The 17,463-nt window shown below is 42.9% G+C and overlaps 1 protein-coding gene across 1 annotated transcript; it reads right to left on the reverse strand.

Moving 5' to 3' along the window:
* Positions 1-219: 219 nt before the first annotated feature.
* CHURC1 (churchill domain containing 1) lies at positions 220-17,029 on the reverse strand. Its single transcript, XM_084793575.1, has 4 exons — positions 16,881-17,029; positions 9,115-9,250; positions 6,596-6,666; positions 220-389 (listed from the first exon to the last, which is right to left on the reverse strand). The coding sequence occupies exons 1-4, from the start codon at positions 16,917-16,919 to the stop codon at positions 297-299; spliced, it is 339 nt and encodes a 112-aa protein (XP_084649701.1). The 5' UTR covers positions 16,920-17,029; the 3' UTR covers positions 220-296.
* Between the last annotated feature and the right edge of the window lie 434 nt (positions 17,030-17,463).

A 17,463-nucleotide genomic window follows, 5' to 3' on the forward strand; every position in this document is an offset into this window, starting at 1 on the left:
ATTTACTTTTGCATGGAGTCCTGGGTTCCTTGGCAGATCTGAGGAGTGGAGAATGTGCTTTGGTTCTAGTTGTGTTTTAGGCAAACAGTCACTAGCAAAGACATCTTGCTGTAGCTGTGCCAATGTGTACAGGGGGCTTTAGCAGAGGAGCGCAATTCAAGGAAACAACAATACCCCAAATAGGGAAGTCTAAAGCAGAAAAGAAAACATACAAAGAACTTTCATTATCAGACAAACCATTAGGCTTGCTATATTTTAAACCAACCCAACATAGTTACACCAGAACTGCAGGAGGCTTAGAACAACAGAGTCATTTGTCGGGGGTCGTCAGGAAGAATACTGATCGTGTCTTCAGCTCTGCCGCACAACAGACACAGCATGGTATACTCCTAGAACAAGACAAAGTGCAACGTTACCTCAAGGGACAGGGAGAAAGACGCTCGGTAAAGCTTTCCCACAGATTGTCACTGGTAATCTTTCTGCACATTAGACGACTTCTTTGACACTTACTAGCAATGCTCTAGGTTTATCCTATACACTCTAGGAGCCTTTTGCTTATGTACACTCTTAGCATGTATCTAAGAATGGCATTTTGAAAGTATACGGCTATTTCTTGGACTAAGAAAGCATACATATTTAACTTAGTGCTTCTATTTAAACTAAGGAAGACATCTGGGCTGGAGCTGCATATAGCTCAACTGGTAAAGGACCTGCTTAGCACAACTGGGCATAATAGCACCTGACTATATCCTAGCACTCAGGAGGTGGAGGCAGGAGGATCAGGAGATCAAAGCCACCCTGGACTCCATGAGACCCTGTTTCAAAACAAACAAACAAACAAACAAACAAACAGGGGCTGGAGAGATGGCTCAGCAATTAAGAGCACTGACTGCTTTTCCAGAGGTCCTGAGTTCAATTCCCAGTAACTGCATGGTGGCTCACAACCATCTATAATGTAATCTGATACCTTCTTTTGGCCTGCAGGTGTACATGCAGATAGACATTCATATGCATAAAATAAATAAATCTTTAAAAATATATTAAAAACAAACGAACAAACAAATGCTGGAGAGATGGCTCAGCGGATAAGAGCGCTGTCTACTCTTCCAGAGATCCGGAGTTCAATTCCCAGAGACCACATGGTGGCTCACAACTATCTATACTGGGATCTGATGCTCTCTTGTGGCAGGTAGGTGCATGTGCAGCTAGAACACTCCTAAAATGAATAAAATCTTCTAAAACAAAACAAACAGAACAACTGGATAAGGGCCAGTGTGAAGGCTCAGTAGGTAAAGGGCACTTGCAGTGTAAATTTGGTGCCCTGAGTGTGATCCCAGGAACCTACATGATGAGAGAACCAACTTCTCAGGCTGTGCTCTGACCTCTGCACATGTCCCACGACAAACATGTATATTACACACACACACACAGACACACACACACACACACACAATAGTAATTGAATAAAATGAACTTCTCTAAAAAATGAATAAATAGAACCGGGCGTGGTGGCGCACACCTTTAATCCCAGCACTCTGGGAGGCAGAGGCAGGCGGATCCCTGTGAGTTCAAGGCCAGCCTGATCTACAAAGTGAGTCCAGGACAGCCAAGGCTACACAGAGAAACCCTGTCTTGAAAAACCAACCAACCAAACAAACAAACAAAAAACAAAACAACAAAACAAAAATACATAAATAAGATAAATAAGAAGGCTGGGTGTATATTTCTAAGGACAAATTCTTGTTCTTAGGGACTTGCCTTTCTAGGATATATATGTAACAGTAGGGGAAAAAAAGAGACACCCTCAAACTAAAAAGCTATCTTTATCAGCCCTACAAAAAATTTTTAAGAAGTACATTATATTCACTAGCACACCATGCCTCATATTTAAACAGTTAGTTGTCTGAGATTTCATCTATTTAAGTACCTAAGAAGTTTTATTTATCTTGTGCTTAACAAATGTCTAGACTGATGACAGAAAGGATTTTATTTTAAGCAAAATTCCTTAGGGCAAAGTCCTGCTCTACAGCTGTCACAGATGCATTTAAGCTTTTTATTTAAAATATTTTTATTTTGTTTACAAAAACAAGGATCTCTGTTGAACCTACTAGTGCCCCCACACTTGCTGTTGCTATTGCTAGCTGTCTGGATATGAATTCATCAATTAGTGTTTCTTGGGTCTGGACAGTCACTAGAGAGTTCTGCACAGCTCAACAGTGACAAGGGCACAAAGACCCTAAAGAAGACACATTTCTTTCTTTCTTTTATAATTACTTTTATTTTATGTACATTGGTGCTTTGACTACATGTATGTCTGTGTGAGGGTGACGGATCCCCTGGAACGGGAGTTACAGATAGTTGTGAGCTGCCATGTGGATACAGAGTCCTCTGGAAGAGCAACCAGTGTTCTTAACCGCTGAGCCATCTTTCCAGCCCCGAAACACATTTCTTTCTTTTTCACCTGGCAAGTCAGACAGCAGACAGTCCCTCCTCCTCCTCCTCCTCCTCCTCCTCCTTCTTCAAAATAAGGTTTCTTTGTGTAGCCTTGCCTGTCCTGGACTCGCTTTGTAGACTAGACTGGCCTCGAACTGACAGAGATCCGCCTGCCTCTGCCTCCCAGTGCTGGGATTACAGGCCTGTGCCACTGCACCCAGCAGCAGCCTGCTTCTTAAAGACTGTTCTTGAATGAATCAATTGGCTGACTGACTAACTCCAGTGCTGGAAGCTAAATCCTGAGCTCTGGACATACTAGGCAGGCATTCTTCCACTGAGCTACCTCCCTGCACTCATGATTTTAAAGTCTCCTCTATCCACTCAGTAGTAATCCATACAAGCTGAAGCTTAGAGAACAGCTACTAGTCATGAGCATAAAACATAACAGCAATTTACCTTCTACAAAATATTTATTGTAGTCAACTACTTCTACTGCTTGAACCCACCAGACAGCACTATTGGGAAGGTAATCTGTTCTTGGAAACAAAGACAAAAGTAACAAAGTGTAGCCAGGTGGTGGTGCTGCACGCCTGTAATCCCAGAACTTGGGAGGCAGAGGCAAGTAGATATTTGTGAGTTCAAGGCCAGTCTGGTCTACAGACTCAGTTCCAGGACAGTCAAGGATACACAGAAAAACCCTGTCTCAGAAAGAAAAACAACAACAACAACAAAATTGTGTATATTTGTGTGTGCTGTGGATGGGTCCACACATGTTGGATGGGTACATACATGTAAAGGCAGTGCCTACAGAAGCCAAAAAGGGCACTGGATAGCCTTAATATAAAAATTTCAATCTAGAAAGATGTTGGAGACAGTATCATGTGACCCTCCACGAAATGAGGCAAAGTAGCATTTCAGAAGAGGAAGTAAAATGCTCTCCCAGTGGGAAGAGGGGAGCACAGGCTACTGTTGAAGCAATGCTTCACACGGGGTGTGCAGGGAAGAGCTGGGGCACTGAGGGAGAAGCTGGGCCAGCTACAGCCTTGGGATAAGGAGCTCGGACATGATGCTGTAGCAAGGATGGCTAGGAAAGGCCAACGAGTATGTATAAAAGAATAATTTTTAAAAACCATCTGATGGCTGAGTACAGGATGTGGGTTGAGCAAGAGCAGACGTTGGTAAAAGAAGACTGGAGGCAGAGCCCAGGCCAAGAGCTTCTGTTTTCAGGAGTGGCCATTATCTAGACATTATGACTACAGCCATCTTCCTTTTTCCTGTTCTTATGTCCACCCAGAGCAATTTTGGGGGCTGTTCAGAGGTTCCCTCAGCCATAAAGGAAAATGAGCTGGACCCTGGTCCCACAGACATGCCTTACAACAGCTCTCTCAGGACATAAACAGGCAATCTCTATAGCCAGGCAGGGGCTCTAAAGACCTCACGTGTGCTCAGGGAAGAGAGCTTCAGGCACTTGTTTCTGCTCTTGTTTTTTCGTTTTTCAAAACAAGAATTTCCCTGTCTAGCCTTGACTGTCCTAGATTCACTTTGTAGAGTAGGCTGGCCTTGAACTCACAGAGATCTGCCTGCCTCTGCCTCTCGAGTGCTGGGATTACAGGTGTGTGCCACTGTGCCTGGCTGAGCTAGGTTTTTTGTTTTGTTTTGTTTTAAAGATTTATTAATTATTATTATGTATGCAGTGCTCTGCCTGCATGTACACCTGCAAGCCAGAGGAGTGCATCAGATCTCATTATAGATGGTTGTGAGTGACCATGTGGTTGCTGGGAATTAGACAGAAGACCTTCGAAAGAGCAGTCAGTACTCTTTTTTTTTTAATTAGTTTATTTTTATGTTATATACATTGGTATTTTGACGGCATGTATGTCTGTGTGAGGTTATCAGACAGTTATGACTTGTCCTGTGGGTGCTGGGACTTGAACCTGGATCCTCTTGAAGAGCAGTCAGGCTCTTAACCTCTGAGTCCTCTCTCCAGCCCCGGTCAGTACTCTTAACCTCTGAACCATCTTTCCAGCCCCCAAAGCTAAGGGTTCTCAAGGCCACGATATGCTCACTCTTCTTTAGCCACTACTATGCCCTGAACTTTGGTTTTCCTCGAAATTACACATATCATAAATATTAAGGCATAAATTTTGGGATGTTAAAGAGTTCTGGTCAAGATGTTTAGATTAACCAAAACATTTCAGATCAGAACCTGACACATGTGACTGTGTTTCTTTTTCCATTTAAAAATGTGAATGAGGGACTGACTGGAGACAGCTCAGCAGTTAAGGGCACTTGCTCTTCCTATTGCTCTTGCAGCAGACCTGGGTTCAGTTTCCAACGCCCACATGCCAGCTCATGCCAAGTGTGGCTCTAATTCCAGGGGATCCAATGTCCTCTTCTGGCCTCCATTGGTACCAGGCACAAATGTGGTACACATACATACATGCAGCCAAAACATTCATACAGATAATAAAAATAAGTAAAATTCAGGGCTCGAGAGATGAGGCAGTGATTACAAGCACTGGCTAATTGTCCAAAGGACCTGAGTCCAATTCCCAGCAACCGTGTGACAGTTCACGATTGTTTGTTTGTTTTTTGTTTTTTGAGACAAGGTTTCTCTGTGTAGCCTTGGCTGTCCTGGACTTGCTTTGAGGACCATGCTGGCCTCAAACTCACAGCGATCTGCCTGCCTCTGTCTCCTGAGTGCTAGGATTAAAGGTGTGTGCCACCACCGCCCAGCAACGATTGTTAACTCCAGTTTCGGGGAATCTAACACCTTCTTCTAGTCTCTAGGGGCACTGCATGCACATGATACCACACACAAAAGTAAAAACAAAATCTCAACACACAAAAAAATAAAAACTTAAAAATATGACTGGGAGGTATATGCTATTTTATAGTTCTGTTGTGGCTAATTAACTTTATTTCCCTACTAAATACTATCCAGATTTGAATTACTTGAAAAAAATTCCCTTGACAGCTGAAAGTGCTAACCTGATAGTCTTATTTTGTGGATAAACATCAAGTTCACACAGAGTCAGTCTGAAAGCTTGAAAACAAGGACGAGCCCTGGGTCCCAGTTTGTCCAGGGCTAGGCCCCACTGCTGCCCAGTTTTCTCCCTAGCCATCAGACCTGTGAATGTTCAGCAACTGTGAGCCTGCCCAGAGGCCAGCCTTCCTCACGCGCTGTCCTGACTGCAAGAACACTAACAGAACAAATCCCCTTCTCTCTAGTGCTTTTGCTTTTCTCCGCCAACCTTGACATAGCCATGGACATAGCCAACCTTGACACAGCCATCTTGACACAGCCATCTTGCAATATAGGTTTCTGTTTTTTTGTTTTTGTTTTTGTTTTTGTTTTTAGAACAGAGAGTCGCTCAACTCCACACACCAACAAGCACAAAGAAAGACAGCCTCCTTATCAGACTCTCATACCCACCAAGAGGATAGGATGATACATGGAATTTGCTCTGTAGACCAGGCTGGCCATGAACACAGAGATGGGCTTGCCTCTGCCTCCTAAGCGCTGGAATTAAAGGTGTGAGTCGCTACAACCATTACCACCTGGCAGCCAACACTTAAATTAAGCCAACTGTGCAATTCCCACAGCAGATGGAGAAAAGGCAGCAAAGCAGTAATCTCATAAAGACCTGTAATGACACACTAGAGAGATTGCTCAGCAGTGAAGAACATTTGCTGCTCTTACAGAAGACCCAGGTTCAGTTCCCAGCATCAACAAGGTGGCTCACAACCATCTCTTGCTCCAGTTCCAGGGAATCTAGGGCCCTCTTCTGGTCTATGCAGGCACCAGGTACACACACACACACACACACACACACACACACACACACACACACACGCAAACATACATACACACAAAAACAAATACATCTTTTAAATCTGTTTTAAAGAAGAGTGAATCCACTGTGGGTTAATGCAATCAAACGGCAGGACTGGCATATCATTTGTAAGGCACATATTTTGATCTGTGACTCCTGTGAAGATGCACAGATCCACCTGCCTTTAAAGTTTCCCAGCTCACACAGGTGAAGACAGGGTGGTCTCCTGTGATAACTGCCAGCACTTCATTACAAAAATTGTGCATAGATGCTCAAGGATACATTAGTCTTTGTCCCTCCTCAATAACCCCTATATGTACACTTACCTGAAACTCATCCATGATACTGAACGTATACTCATGCCTGGCTACCACATGATGACAGTTCTTGCACAGATCTGTCAAAACAAAGACATGTGCGTCTGCAGGAGTTTCTTAAAACAATGAAATAACAGAAATAGCTATTCTCAGCATATAACATAATAAAGGAATCTTAACTCTGTCACATTTAACAAAGCAGGAAACCCATTAGAATACTGACCTTAAGAAATCCAGAGTCTAGCTGGAAGCAGTGGTGCACACCTGTAATCCCAGCACTCCGGGAGGCAGAGGCAGGAGGAGCTCTGTGAGTTCAAGGCCAGCCTGGTCTATAAATTGAGTCCAGGACAGCCAAGGCTACATGGAGAAACTCTGTCTGGAAAAAACTAAAAACCAACCCCCCCCCCCAAAAAAATAAATACAGATTCTATCACAACTTTCCCTAATAAGGATCCAAACTACTCAAGGACTCAATGTGCGCATATTAACTCCCACTGAACGCTCCAAAGAGAAATTAGTAAGCAGATACTTAGGTGCTATTTATTATTTAGGTTTGCTGTCCTAGGGACTGAACCGAGGGAGGTACTCTACCACTGACCTACATCTCCAACCTTTTTGTTATTTTTGAGTCAAGGTCTCACTAAATTGCCCAGACTGGCTTTGAATTCATTCAATGCTGAGATTACAGATGTGTGCCTCCATGCCTAGCAATTGTAAAGACTTTCACCTTTCACCTCCTGAGTAGCTGAGATCGAGCTGGTAAGACTCAGTAAAGGTGCTTGTCACCACAGAGTTGGGAAAAAAAGGTCTGTGCTACTAAGTCTACTGTTGTTTTTAAAAAACAACAACAACAACAGCAAAACCTGATGTGTGTTTTTAAAAGCATGGACCCATGTGGCTATGCAAAAGCAGCTATTCTCAGGAATGACAGAACATGTGCAGCTGTAACTAGACATAAATAAACCCAGCAGTGGACAGGAAAGTGAATTTGAGGTAGCAAAATATTGTACTAAACACAATGTAGCAATAATTGATAAACTGTAGTTACTATGTGCCAGATACTCTTTAAATACTTCTGTAGCTATTTACATAATCTCAAATTCAATGAACATAATAGTATTACTACTTTGTCAGGAAACAAAGGCACACTGTGGTTACACACAGATGACTACAGAAAGCCAGAATTCCTAACCTAAGAGCGTGGCCCCAGAACATGGCTCTTACTCACTATGCCCTGCTACCTCAAACAAAATGCATCTTAAAGGGGATATAGGCTTTAAAAGGAAGGCAAAAATAAAATACTATCTGGAATATTTTTAACTGTCTGAGCCTATTCTAAGAGCTTGGTGTTTTTGATACTTGTCTTTAAAAGTATTATCAGCACACTTGTTCCTTATTTATGTTCAGAACATATCTAAGAGCCAGAAGAAAAACCAAAGGGAGATGCAAGCAGTTTAAGCATTTGTCACCCGGCCAGGTGCTAATATGTACATTCATTTCCTTTATCCCCAGAAATTCTTAGCACTCATCTCAAAACGCATTCACTCTCACTGCACACGTGATTTCCCAGTGTCGAGGATGGGAAGGTCCCAGTTATAAAAGCAAGAGAAGGAAAAAGCAGAGGGACAGTGGGACAGGAGGCCAGAACAGGTGAAAACACAGCAGCAAAGTTAGAAATAACAGGGTCATGCAGTTACAGGTAAAATGGCCCTAGGCTGTGTCACTGTGACCCCCTTTCCTCCCCTCCCTTTTCTTTCTCCTACTATACAGCCCTGGTTGGCGCTGAACTTCTGATCCTTCCCGCTTCCACCTTGCGATGCTAGGATAGCAGGGGTGAAACACCACACCAGGTTAGTGCTGAACACTTTACACTCATTGGAGGACACGCCTCTATTAAAAGATGGTAAAAGCAAAAACCCATACTTTATGAATCCAAGGTTTAAAATACAAATGCCTTGCTGGGAGTAGTGGCTCATCCCTTTACCGGCAGCTCTTGGGAAGCTGAACTGGGTAGCCATGAGTTTTAGGCAGCTTGGGCTACAGAGTGAGTTATAGACTAGCCTGAGCTACAAAATGAGATTTTTATTTATTTATTTATTTATTTTTTGAGACAGGGTTTCTCTGTGTAGCCTTGGCTGGCCTAGACCAAGCTGGCCTTGAACTCACAGCAATCCAGCTGCCTCTGCCTCCCAAGTGGGATTAAAGGCATAAAATAAGATTTTACCTCAAAGATCCAACAAAGAAGGGTCTGTGTAAGATGAAAGTCTTTACAACTGGCTGGGCATGGAGGCACACATCTATAATCTCAGCACTGAGGAGGCAGAGCCAGGGAGACCACATAATCACCCCAAGCAGGCACAGTGTGGAGATGCTAGGTAAAGGTCCTGACTGTATTTTCCACTCAGTAACTTACCAGGAAGTATGCACTGTAACTCAACACTATGTGCCCTCAGAACATCTGTACCACACACCAGCTGCTGAAAGTTGATGCCTGCTAACATCTGCATTTCAAAACGAACTCTACTCACGGTCATAGGTAACTATTTCCTCTCCGTCTTCCTCTTTCAGGGATCTGTTTGTGATCAGCATAAAATCCCGCTTATTGCACACTGCACAGCCTGCAAAGTTCAGTAAGAACGACCCATTCTCCAGACACGTGCTCCCCTAGAGTGGAGAAGAGGAATTCTCTTATGCTTTGAATTCTTTGATGAAACTGACCAAAAAACTCAGTCTCTACAGGCCAAAGACACAGCCAGAACACATCCACTTTAAGTATTTTCTTAAGAAACCAGCTTTCCCACAGAATTACTACTTCTGAGGACTTGATGCACATGTTAGGTCCATAAATCTCTAAGAACTACAAGTGTGTTGACAAGAGAAAAGCAGGGCTGGGGATGTGCTCAGTGGTAGAGCATCTGCCCAGCACGTGTGTGAGGCCTACAGTGTAATCCCTGTACCACAGAGCAAACACATATAAGAGAACTAAGTTCAAATACTTAGAAATAGCAGAGAAAAACAACTTTCAATATGAAAAGGAAATTAGTAAATTAAAAGAAATTATTTTTCAAAGATTTATTTATCGTGTACAATGTTCTGTCTGCATGTATGCCTGCACACCAGAAGAGGGCACCAGATGGTTGTGAGCCATGATGTGGTTGCTGGGAATTGAACTCAGGACCTCTGGAAGAGCAGCCAGTGCTCTTAACCTCTGAGCCATCTCTGTAGCCCTAGAAGTACTGTTATATAACTGACCATAAAACTAGAACTAAGTCAATCAAACTAGAAACAGCTAAGTGTACACACTGTTGAAAGGCATCTTCTATAGCCTTTGTTAATATACCAAACAAACATAGCATCCCAGTCTGCAAGTGTCAGCTTTTAAGGGTGTGTGTGTGTGTGTGTGTGTGTGTGTGTGTGTGTGTGTGTGTGTCTGAGGCAGAGAAGCTAAAGGCTTCAGTTGATCAGACTAACCAATGGCAGTCAAGGGACAGAGGCTTTCACTTTGGCATGGAGAAACTAAACAGATCCCTGGCTTAAGGACTCTATTAACTGCCATGAAAGCCATTTTATAGACAATCCAATCCAGCTGCAAGCAACACTGAATATTTTCATTTTTTAAAATGTATTTTATTATGAGGGTGGGGCAGTGTGTATGTGCTACAGCTCATGTATAAAGCCAGAAGACACCTCTGTGGAGTCCGTCCACCTTTGTGTTGGTTCTGGGGATTGAACTCAGGTCAGCAGGCTTGAGCAACAAGCTCTTTTATCCACTGAGCCATCTCTCCTGCCCAACTGAATAATTTTAATAGTTATTGTGATATAAAAGTCATTTCTTGCCGGGCATGGTGGCACACACCTTTAATTCCAGCACTTAAGAGGCAGAGGCAGGCAGATCTCTGTGAGTTGGAGGCCAGCCTGGTCTACAAAGTGAGTCCAGGACAGCCAAGGCTACACAGAGAGACCCTGTCTCAAAAAACAAAACAAAACAAAACCATTTCTCCAAGGCACCTGTGTACCTGATGCCATAGGAAGCTCCAGGGATGGTGAGCAATACGTGTGTTTTATACACACAGTTTAGGAAGAGCCACATTAAGCACCACAGTGAACCCTCCTGGTTCCTCGCACCACAATTAATCCATCCCTTCTGAGGGTGTCTTACCTCTGTGCTTAAGGAAGCAAATAGTTCTGGAGCAGGAATTAAGATATACCTATATAGTTTGGAGGGGTGATGCCATAGACACTTTGACTTAAGATACTTTGAAGAAAACAAACAAATAAACCTTGGAATTGTAAAGATCAAGCTATTAAGAACTAGTGATACGACCTGGTGTGGTGGCACACACCTTTAATCCCAGCACTTGGGAGGAAGAGGCAGGTGAATCTCTGTGAGATTGAAGTCAGCCTGGTCTACAGAGTGAGTTCTAGGACAGCCAGGGCTACACAGAGAAACCCTGTCTCGAAAAAACCAAAACACAAAAACAAAACAAAACAAAACAAAAAAACCCCAAGGAATTAGAGATACACTTTAATTTTTTGTTTGCTTATTATTTATACAGTATTCTGCCCAAATGTGTTCCTGTATGCCAGAAGAGGGCACCAGATCTTACTATAGATGATTGTGAGCCACCATGTGGTTGCTGGGAGTTGAACTCAAGATCTTTGGAAGAACAGACAGTGCTCTTAACCTCTGAGCCATCTCTCCAGCCCACACTTTAACCCTCCCGCCCCCACACATGGTTTCTCTGTGTTACAGTCCTAGCTGTCATGGACTCTCTTTGTAGACCAGCCTGGCCTCAAACACAGAGATCTGCCTGCCTCTGCCTCCCCAGTGCTGGGATTAAAGACATACGCCACCACGCCAGGCTCACATTTTAATTTTTAAAAAGAAAACATTACTGAGATATAATTTACAAAGAGTAAAACATACATACTGTAAACACAAATGTGATAGTTTGGTTTTGTTAACTTGACAAAAATAGATTTGGAAAAGAAAGAATCCCAGCTAAGGGCCTGCCTCCATTAGACTGGCCTGTGGGCATGTCTGTCAGGCATTTTCTTGATTAATGACTGATGTTGGAGGGCCAGCCCACGGTGGGCAGTGCCACCCTTGGGTAGGTGGTAGGTTCTAGGTTGTGTAAGAAAGCAAGCCGAGCAAGCCATAGAACACAAGCTAGTAAGCAGCACTGCTTCATTGATTCTTGTCTGGCTTCCCTGAAAGAGACTCGGAGGCAGTGTAAACCAAATAAACCCTTTCCTCCCCAGGTTGTTTTTGGTCATAGTGTTTATCACTGCAACAGAAAGCAAACTGGGTCAGTGAATGATTTTATTTGTATTTTGAGACAAGGTTTTTCTGTGTAGTCCTGGCTGTCCTTGAACTCATAGAGATCTGCTTGCCTCTGCCTCTCAAGTGCTAGGACTAAAGGTTTGCGCCACCACTGCCCAGCTCAGTGAATGACTTTTAATAAATGTGTAAGTCAAGTAAGCTTACCCTAATTGAAATATGGACTGGTTCTACTTCCCCAGGAAGCGCCTTCACTCTTTGTAGTCTGTTCCTAACATCCACGGCATAGCGGAGACCCACTGATATTTTCTTTCCCATCTTCCATGTTCCAGAATTTTATGCAAACAGTTAGAATATTCTTTTGTTTCTGGTTTCTTTTCTCAATATAACATCTAAGCTTATTATTGCTTTTTACTGCCCAGTAGTGTTCTATGCATTTTGCTGATGGTGGGCATTTGAACTGTCTTCAGTTTGGGGCTATATAAATAAAGCAGTTATAAAGATTCACATACAAGTCTTGCATAGATACAGGTCTTCTCTTGGGTAAATACCTACAGATTCAATTTCTGGATCACATAGGTTATCTTTTAAGTGGTATATTGAACTTTGTAAGAAGGTACCAAATGTTTCTCCCAAGTTCTCCAGTCTTTTAAAAAGTGTATGTATGTGTGTGGTCTGTCTATAGGTTTGTACAAGTGGATGCATAATGCCCTTGGAGGCCAGAGGTCTTGGATCCCCCTGGAGCTGCAATCACAGGTAGCCATGAACCCCCGATACGGTTTCTGGGAACTGAACTCCGGTCCTCTGCAAGAGCAGGCTGATCTCTGCCAGCCTGGTCTACAGAGTGAGTTCCAGGACAGTCAAGACTACACAGAAAAAACAACCAACCAAATAAATAAACAAGCAAACAAGTTTGGAAAAAACCTGGAACTATTCTGACAAGGACTACAACACAGAAAACAATTATTATTTCAGATCATACATGTCACCGCAGCTATAAGCATATGATTTATGTAAGCACTGTGTAAGTTCTGTCAGGAAATGCTTACAATTAAAACTGAGGGCTGATGAGGCTGATCTTGATTGGGGGTGCACGTGGATCAGACGCTCCAGACATCCTTGGCAACACAATGAGGTCAAGGCTGGCCTGAGACCATGAGACCCTGTTTCTGAGAGGGGCAGTGAGTGCAGTGACACGTAAAGGCCAGAGACGCAGCTCAGTGGAGGAGAGGTCTCTACTGCTTTTCTATTCCCCATTCCATTGATTTCTACTCTGACCTTCCCTCCTTTCCTCTCCTGGCTTTAAGGTTGGTGTGCCCTTGTTTTCCACTGGAATGTTAGCCTACTGGTTCCAGATTGTTCTTTTTTATATAGGTATTTACAACCATAAATCTTTAAACTGGGGAGTCATTTTTAAAAGCCCTAATCATACACAACTTCGAGTATATGAATTTGGGTAGATAAGTTGTAAATGAGGCATATACGATGTAATTTTAAATTTTTTGTCTCTGGTTCAATTAGTGGTTCATTTCTGCTGTGCCACCACCCGAGTTGCTGTGGAGTATAAAGCTGAGGGGAAAAACATGAAACTCAAGTGTCATGCACACTGTGTTGAAAATATTTTGTTACAATATTAGAAAATGGAATACAGTTTTAGTTCCAACTGGCTTGCAAATTGCTTTTCTGGAAAAAACAATGCTTCACAACTTAGTTTTTAAAAAGCTGGGCTGGGTGTTAACAAGATGGCTCATCAGGTAAAAGTGGTGACAATTCAAGCCTGATGACCTGAGTGCCATCCCTAAGACGACAAGGGACTGCTGAAAGTTGTTCTCTGACCGCCACACACTCACACAGCAAATGCACAGCTGTGCAACATGCACCCACACTCTCTCACACACAAATAACATTAATTTTTAAAAATTGGGTTCGGGAAATTGGTGGTCTGTTTTCAAGTAAACCCAAGCTTGAATTTAAGTTCTCAGTGTAACATTACAGGCCACTAAGCTAGAACCCTGCTGGGAACCAAGCTCTGTGTGTTCTAGTCTGCAAAAACATCCACCCAAAGATAAATAACTAAATATCACTTATTGTGTATTTAAAGCCTCCTAACAAAGTCAGGTCTACACAGTGAGTTTCAGGATAACCAGGACTATGTAGAAAGAAAGAAACAAGAGGAATTAAAAAAAAAAAATCTTCCCAACAGCTACTGCCTCTATTATTATTTTGTTGTTGCTGTTTTTTAAGACAATGTTTCTCTGTGTAGTCTTGGCTGTCCTGGAACTCACACTATAGACTCTGAACTCTGCCTTCCCACTGGAATCAAAAGTATGCACCACTGCCACCTTGCATTTATTATTATTGTGTGTGCATATGTATTGTGGCTTCTATTCTTTAAAATATGCCATGGTACATAGCCACACACATACATACACATAATTAAGAAAGAATAAAAATAAGTATTTCAAAACATATGCTATGGCTTCAAAAGAATTCCAATTAATTGGGAGAAGAATCCTGGATTCTGGAAAAACAATTCCCCATGGGCATTATCCAGGAGATTCTAAATGGTCACTTAGCTATATGAGCAAGGCTGCATTCAATTACCATTCTCCATCTGTGTCTGAAGTTGCATTGGAAACTTTCTTAACATCTACTCACTAGTTATTTCTAAATCTGTCTTCTCAAATTCCAAAGAAACATTTAATTTTTTATTCACGACAGCTCTTTAATTATTTAAAACAGGATAAAAGCTGGGAGAACGTTTCCAAAGGGCACTTTCAGCTTTCTGCACTGCTCTGCTCTTCACTCTTCAATGCTGACATTCTATATTGCTCTTATTACACATCTTTATTTATTTTGGGGGGTCCACACGTGCTACATATGGAGGTCAGCGGCTAACATAAAGGACTTGGCAGGCAAGTGTCTTGACCTGCTAAGTCTTCTTGCCAGCCCGGTGCACCTCCCTTTTATTTTTTATTGTATTTATTTATTCATTTTTGTTTTTTTTTTTTCGAGACAGGGTTTCTCTGTGTGGCCTTGGCTGTCCTGGACTCACTTTGTAGACCAGGCTAGCCTCGAACTCACAGCAATCTACCTGCCTCTGCCTCCTGAGTGCTGGGATTAAAGGCGTGTGCCACCACGCCTGGCTGCATCTCCCTTTTAATTTGCACTATCATTTTACTCTGAATAAAGTTATCTAGCTACTTTTGGGGGGTAGGGGGATGGGGAGAAAATAATGAATGGACTGTCTCTTTTTAAAAGAGTAAGACATCTTAAATTATAAGTGTCTTTGTCTCTATGTGTACATAGTGAGTGTAGGTGCCTGTGGAGGCCAGGAGGGTCTTGGATCTCCCAGAGCCAGAGTCACAGGCTGCTGTGAGCCTCCTGACAAGAGAGGGAGCCAAATGTGGATTCTCTGCTGCAGCATTAAATGCTCTGGACTTCTGGGCCATCTCTCTAGCCCCTAACCAGCTCTGTTAGTGACTTCCACAGGGAACTTTTCCTTATGGTACCCAGTGTGCAATGTTCATCAGTAAGTCCCATAAAAAAACCCTTTCTATATAAAACAATATAGAAAAACAATAAAAGCAAAAGTATAAAAATAGCAAATAATTATAAGCAAACAGAAGAACCACCACACAAATAAAAAAACAAAACAAACAAATAAACAAAACTGCTTCTTATATCCCAGAAGCTTCTCCCCATTCTTTTTTATTTAAAGAATTATCTTTATTTGTTTGAATGCCTGCTTGGTTCTCATAAGGAGTTGGGTGCCCTGGAACTGGAGTTATAGACAGCTGCTCACTGCCATACTGGTGCTGAAACTGAACCCAGGTCCTTTGCAACACCAATCACTGAGCAATCTCTCTGGCCCCTTAGATGACCACTCGACCATACTCCATGCAGCAGGCATCAATACTATACTATAATATCTTTATACAATAAATGTCTTTATAGTAACTCCTTGCTTCCCAGTCTAGTTTTACTAACCATGAAAGTCTTCCTGCATTTTAGTTTGCTTGATTTAAAATTTCACTTTATATGTTCTTTCATCAATACTGTCAGACTAAAGTCAGATTGCTGTATCTAATTCTGGCTCAGGGCTCCTTGACCTGTCAGCATTACTGACATTAGGGCATACAGTCCTTTGTTTGATGGTTGTCCTCTGTATTACAGTGTAACAGCCGAGTTGTTTCTTTTGTGACAATCAAAAATGTCTCTGCTCAGAGGCAAAAACGCCTCCACTTGAGAGCCAATGCTGTAGTCGGTAGAGCGCTTGCCTGGAAGGTACAGACCCTAGGTTCAATCCTCAGTACCCAGAGGAAGGCGTGGGAAAGAGAAAGAACCAGGAAAAGAGAAAGGGACGGGAAGGGGGATCTCAGTCTAGTGTTGGCTCTCATGCTTGGGCAAGCAATAGTTCCTCTGTGGGCACCAGTTCTACCATCTTCAATATGGGTTAGAGCAAGACGCTGGGGGGGGGGGGAGTGTAGCCCAATTGGTGAAAAGGTTGCCTACTACGCACTGTGATTTCTATCCCTAATATCTTGTCAATCAGGCCCAGGGGTGCACGCCTGTAGTGCCAACGTTTAAGAGATAGAGGAAGGAGGATCAGATATTAAAGACCATCCTTGGCTACATAGTGAGTCTGAAGCCAGCCTGGGCTACATGAGACCTGTCTCAAAAAAAAAAAAAAAAAAAAGCGGGTTCTAAAATGCCCTTAGAGGTTCATCCAGCGCCAAAATTAGGTAAATGAATTTCATCAAATCGAGCTGGAGGACGAAGCCTGGATGGAAGGGAGGGACTGAGGCTGCGAGGCTGTTAACCGGGGTTCGGTAGGTAACGGGAGGTTTCCCTGTAGTCCCCAACAACACACAAGACCCGGAAAGACCTCTGACGTCAGTCACCAGTGAGGGGGTCACTGGGATAACAGGACTCCAGAGTGGGCCCTGGCCTGTCTAGGAATGTCAGCCGAAGACCGAGCCCATATGAAGTACTTCGTGCCCACTTGCTCACCCGATTGGGGTACTCCTTCTCCACACAGTCCCCACACATCGCCACGCAGTTTACGGGAGAACGCCCAAACGATTCCCGGAAGACGAAACCTCGCGAGAGCTGAGTCTGTCGCCGTACGCGCTCTAAGTACTACACCGCTGGCTGGAAGTCTCCGCCCATAACAACGGTTGTTAGGCGGGGCTCACCGCGGTCTCCCAGCAACGAGGGTGAGCCAGGGATTGGATGCAAACATCTTCAGATACTGAAAAGATCTGTCAAGAAGGGGAAACCGTCTCAGCCTGGGCGGACTTCTAATAGGTGCCTTTTTGAACTGTGTTAAAAAGGCGAATCACAGTACTGCAAGACAGGGAATTGTTTCTCCTTGCGTCTATTTACTGCAGATTTTAAAAACCTGAAATAATAGTTTAAATACCGTTTCGTGCTATAATAAGAGACAATAACCGATCAGACTTCAGAGAGTGAGTAAGCAGGTGTTTGGGAAGAGAAACTTAGAGCTCTGATGCGACTCTAATAAAATATTTAAATTAGATCCTTTCACATTGTACAAAAATCAATTAAAATTTTATCAAAACCCTTTATCTAA

This window comes from Acomys minous (genome assembly GCF_964271855.1).
Source record: "Acomys minous genome assembly, chromosome: 8".
NCBI lineage: Eukaryota > Metazoa > Chordata > Mammalia > Rodentia > Muridae > Acomys > Acomys minous.

Excerpts from the sequence above, each read along its gene's own strand:
- CHURC1 (XM_084793575.1), bottom strand. The coding sequence starts at position 16,919 with ATGTGTGGGGACTGTGTGGAGAAGGAGTACCCCAATCGG. Across the intron at positions 9,251-16,880 it reads AGAAGGAGTACCCCAATCGG|GGGAGCACGTGTCTGGAGAA; the intron begins GTGAGCAAGTGG and ends TCTCCACTCTAG. Across the intron at positions 6,667-9,114 it reads GGAAATAGTTACCTATGACC|ATCTGTGCAAGAACTGTCAT; the intron begins GTGAGTAGAGTT and ends TTGTTTTGACAG.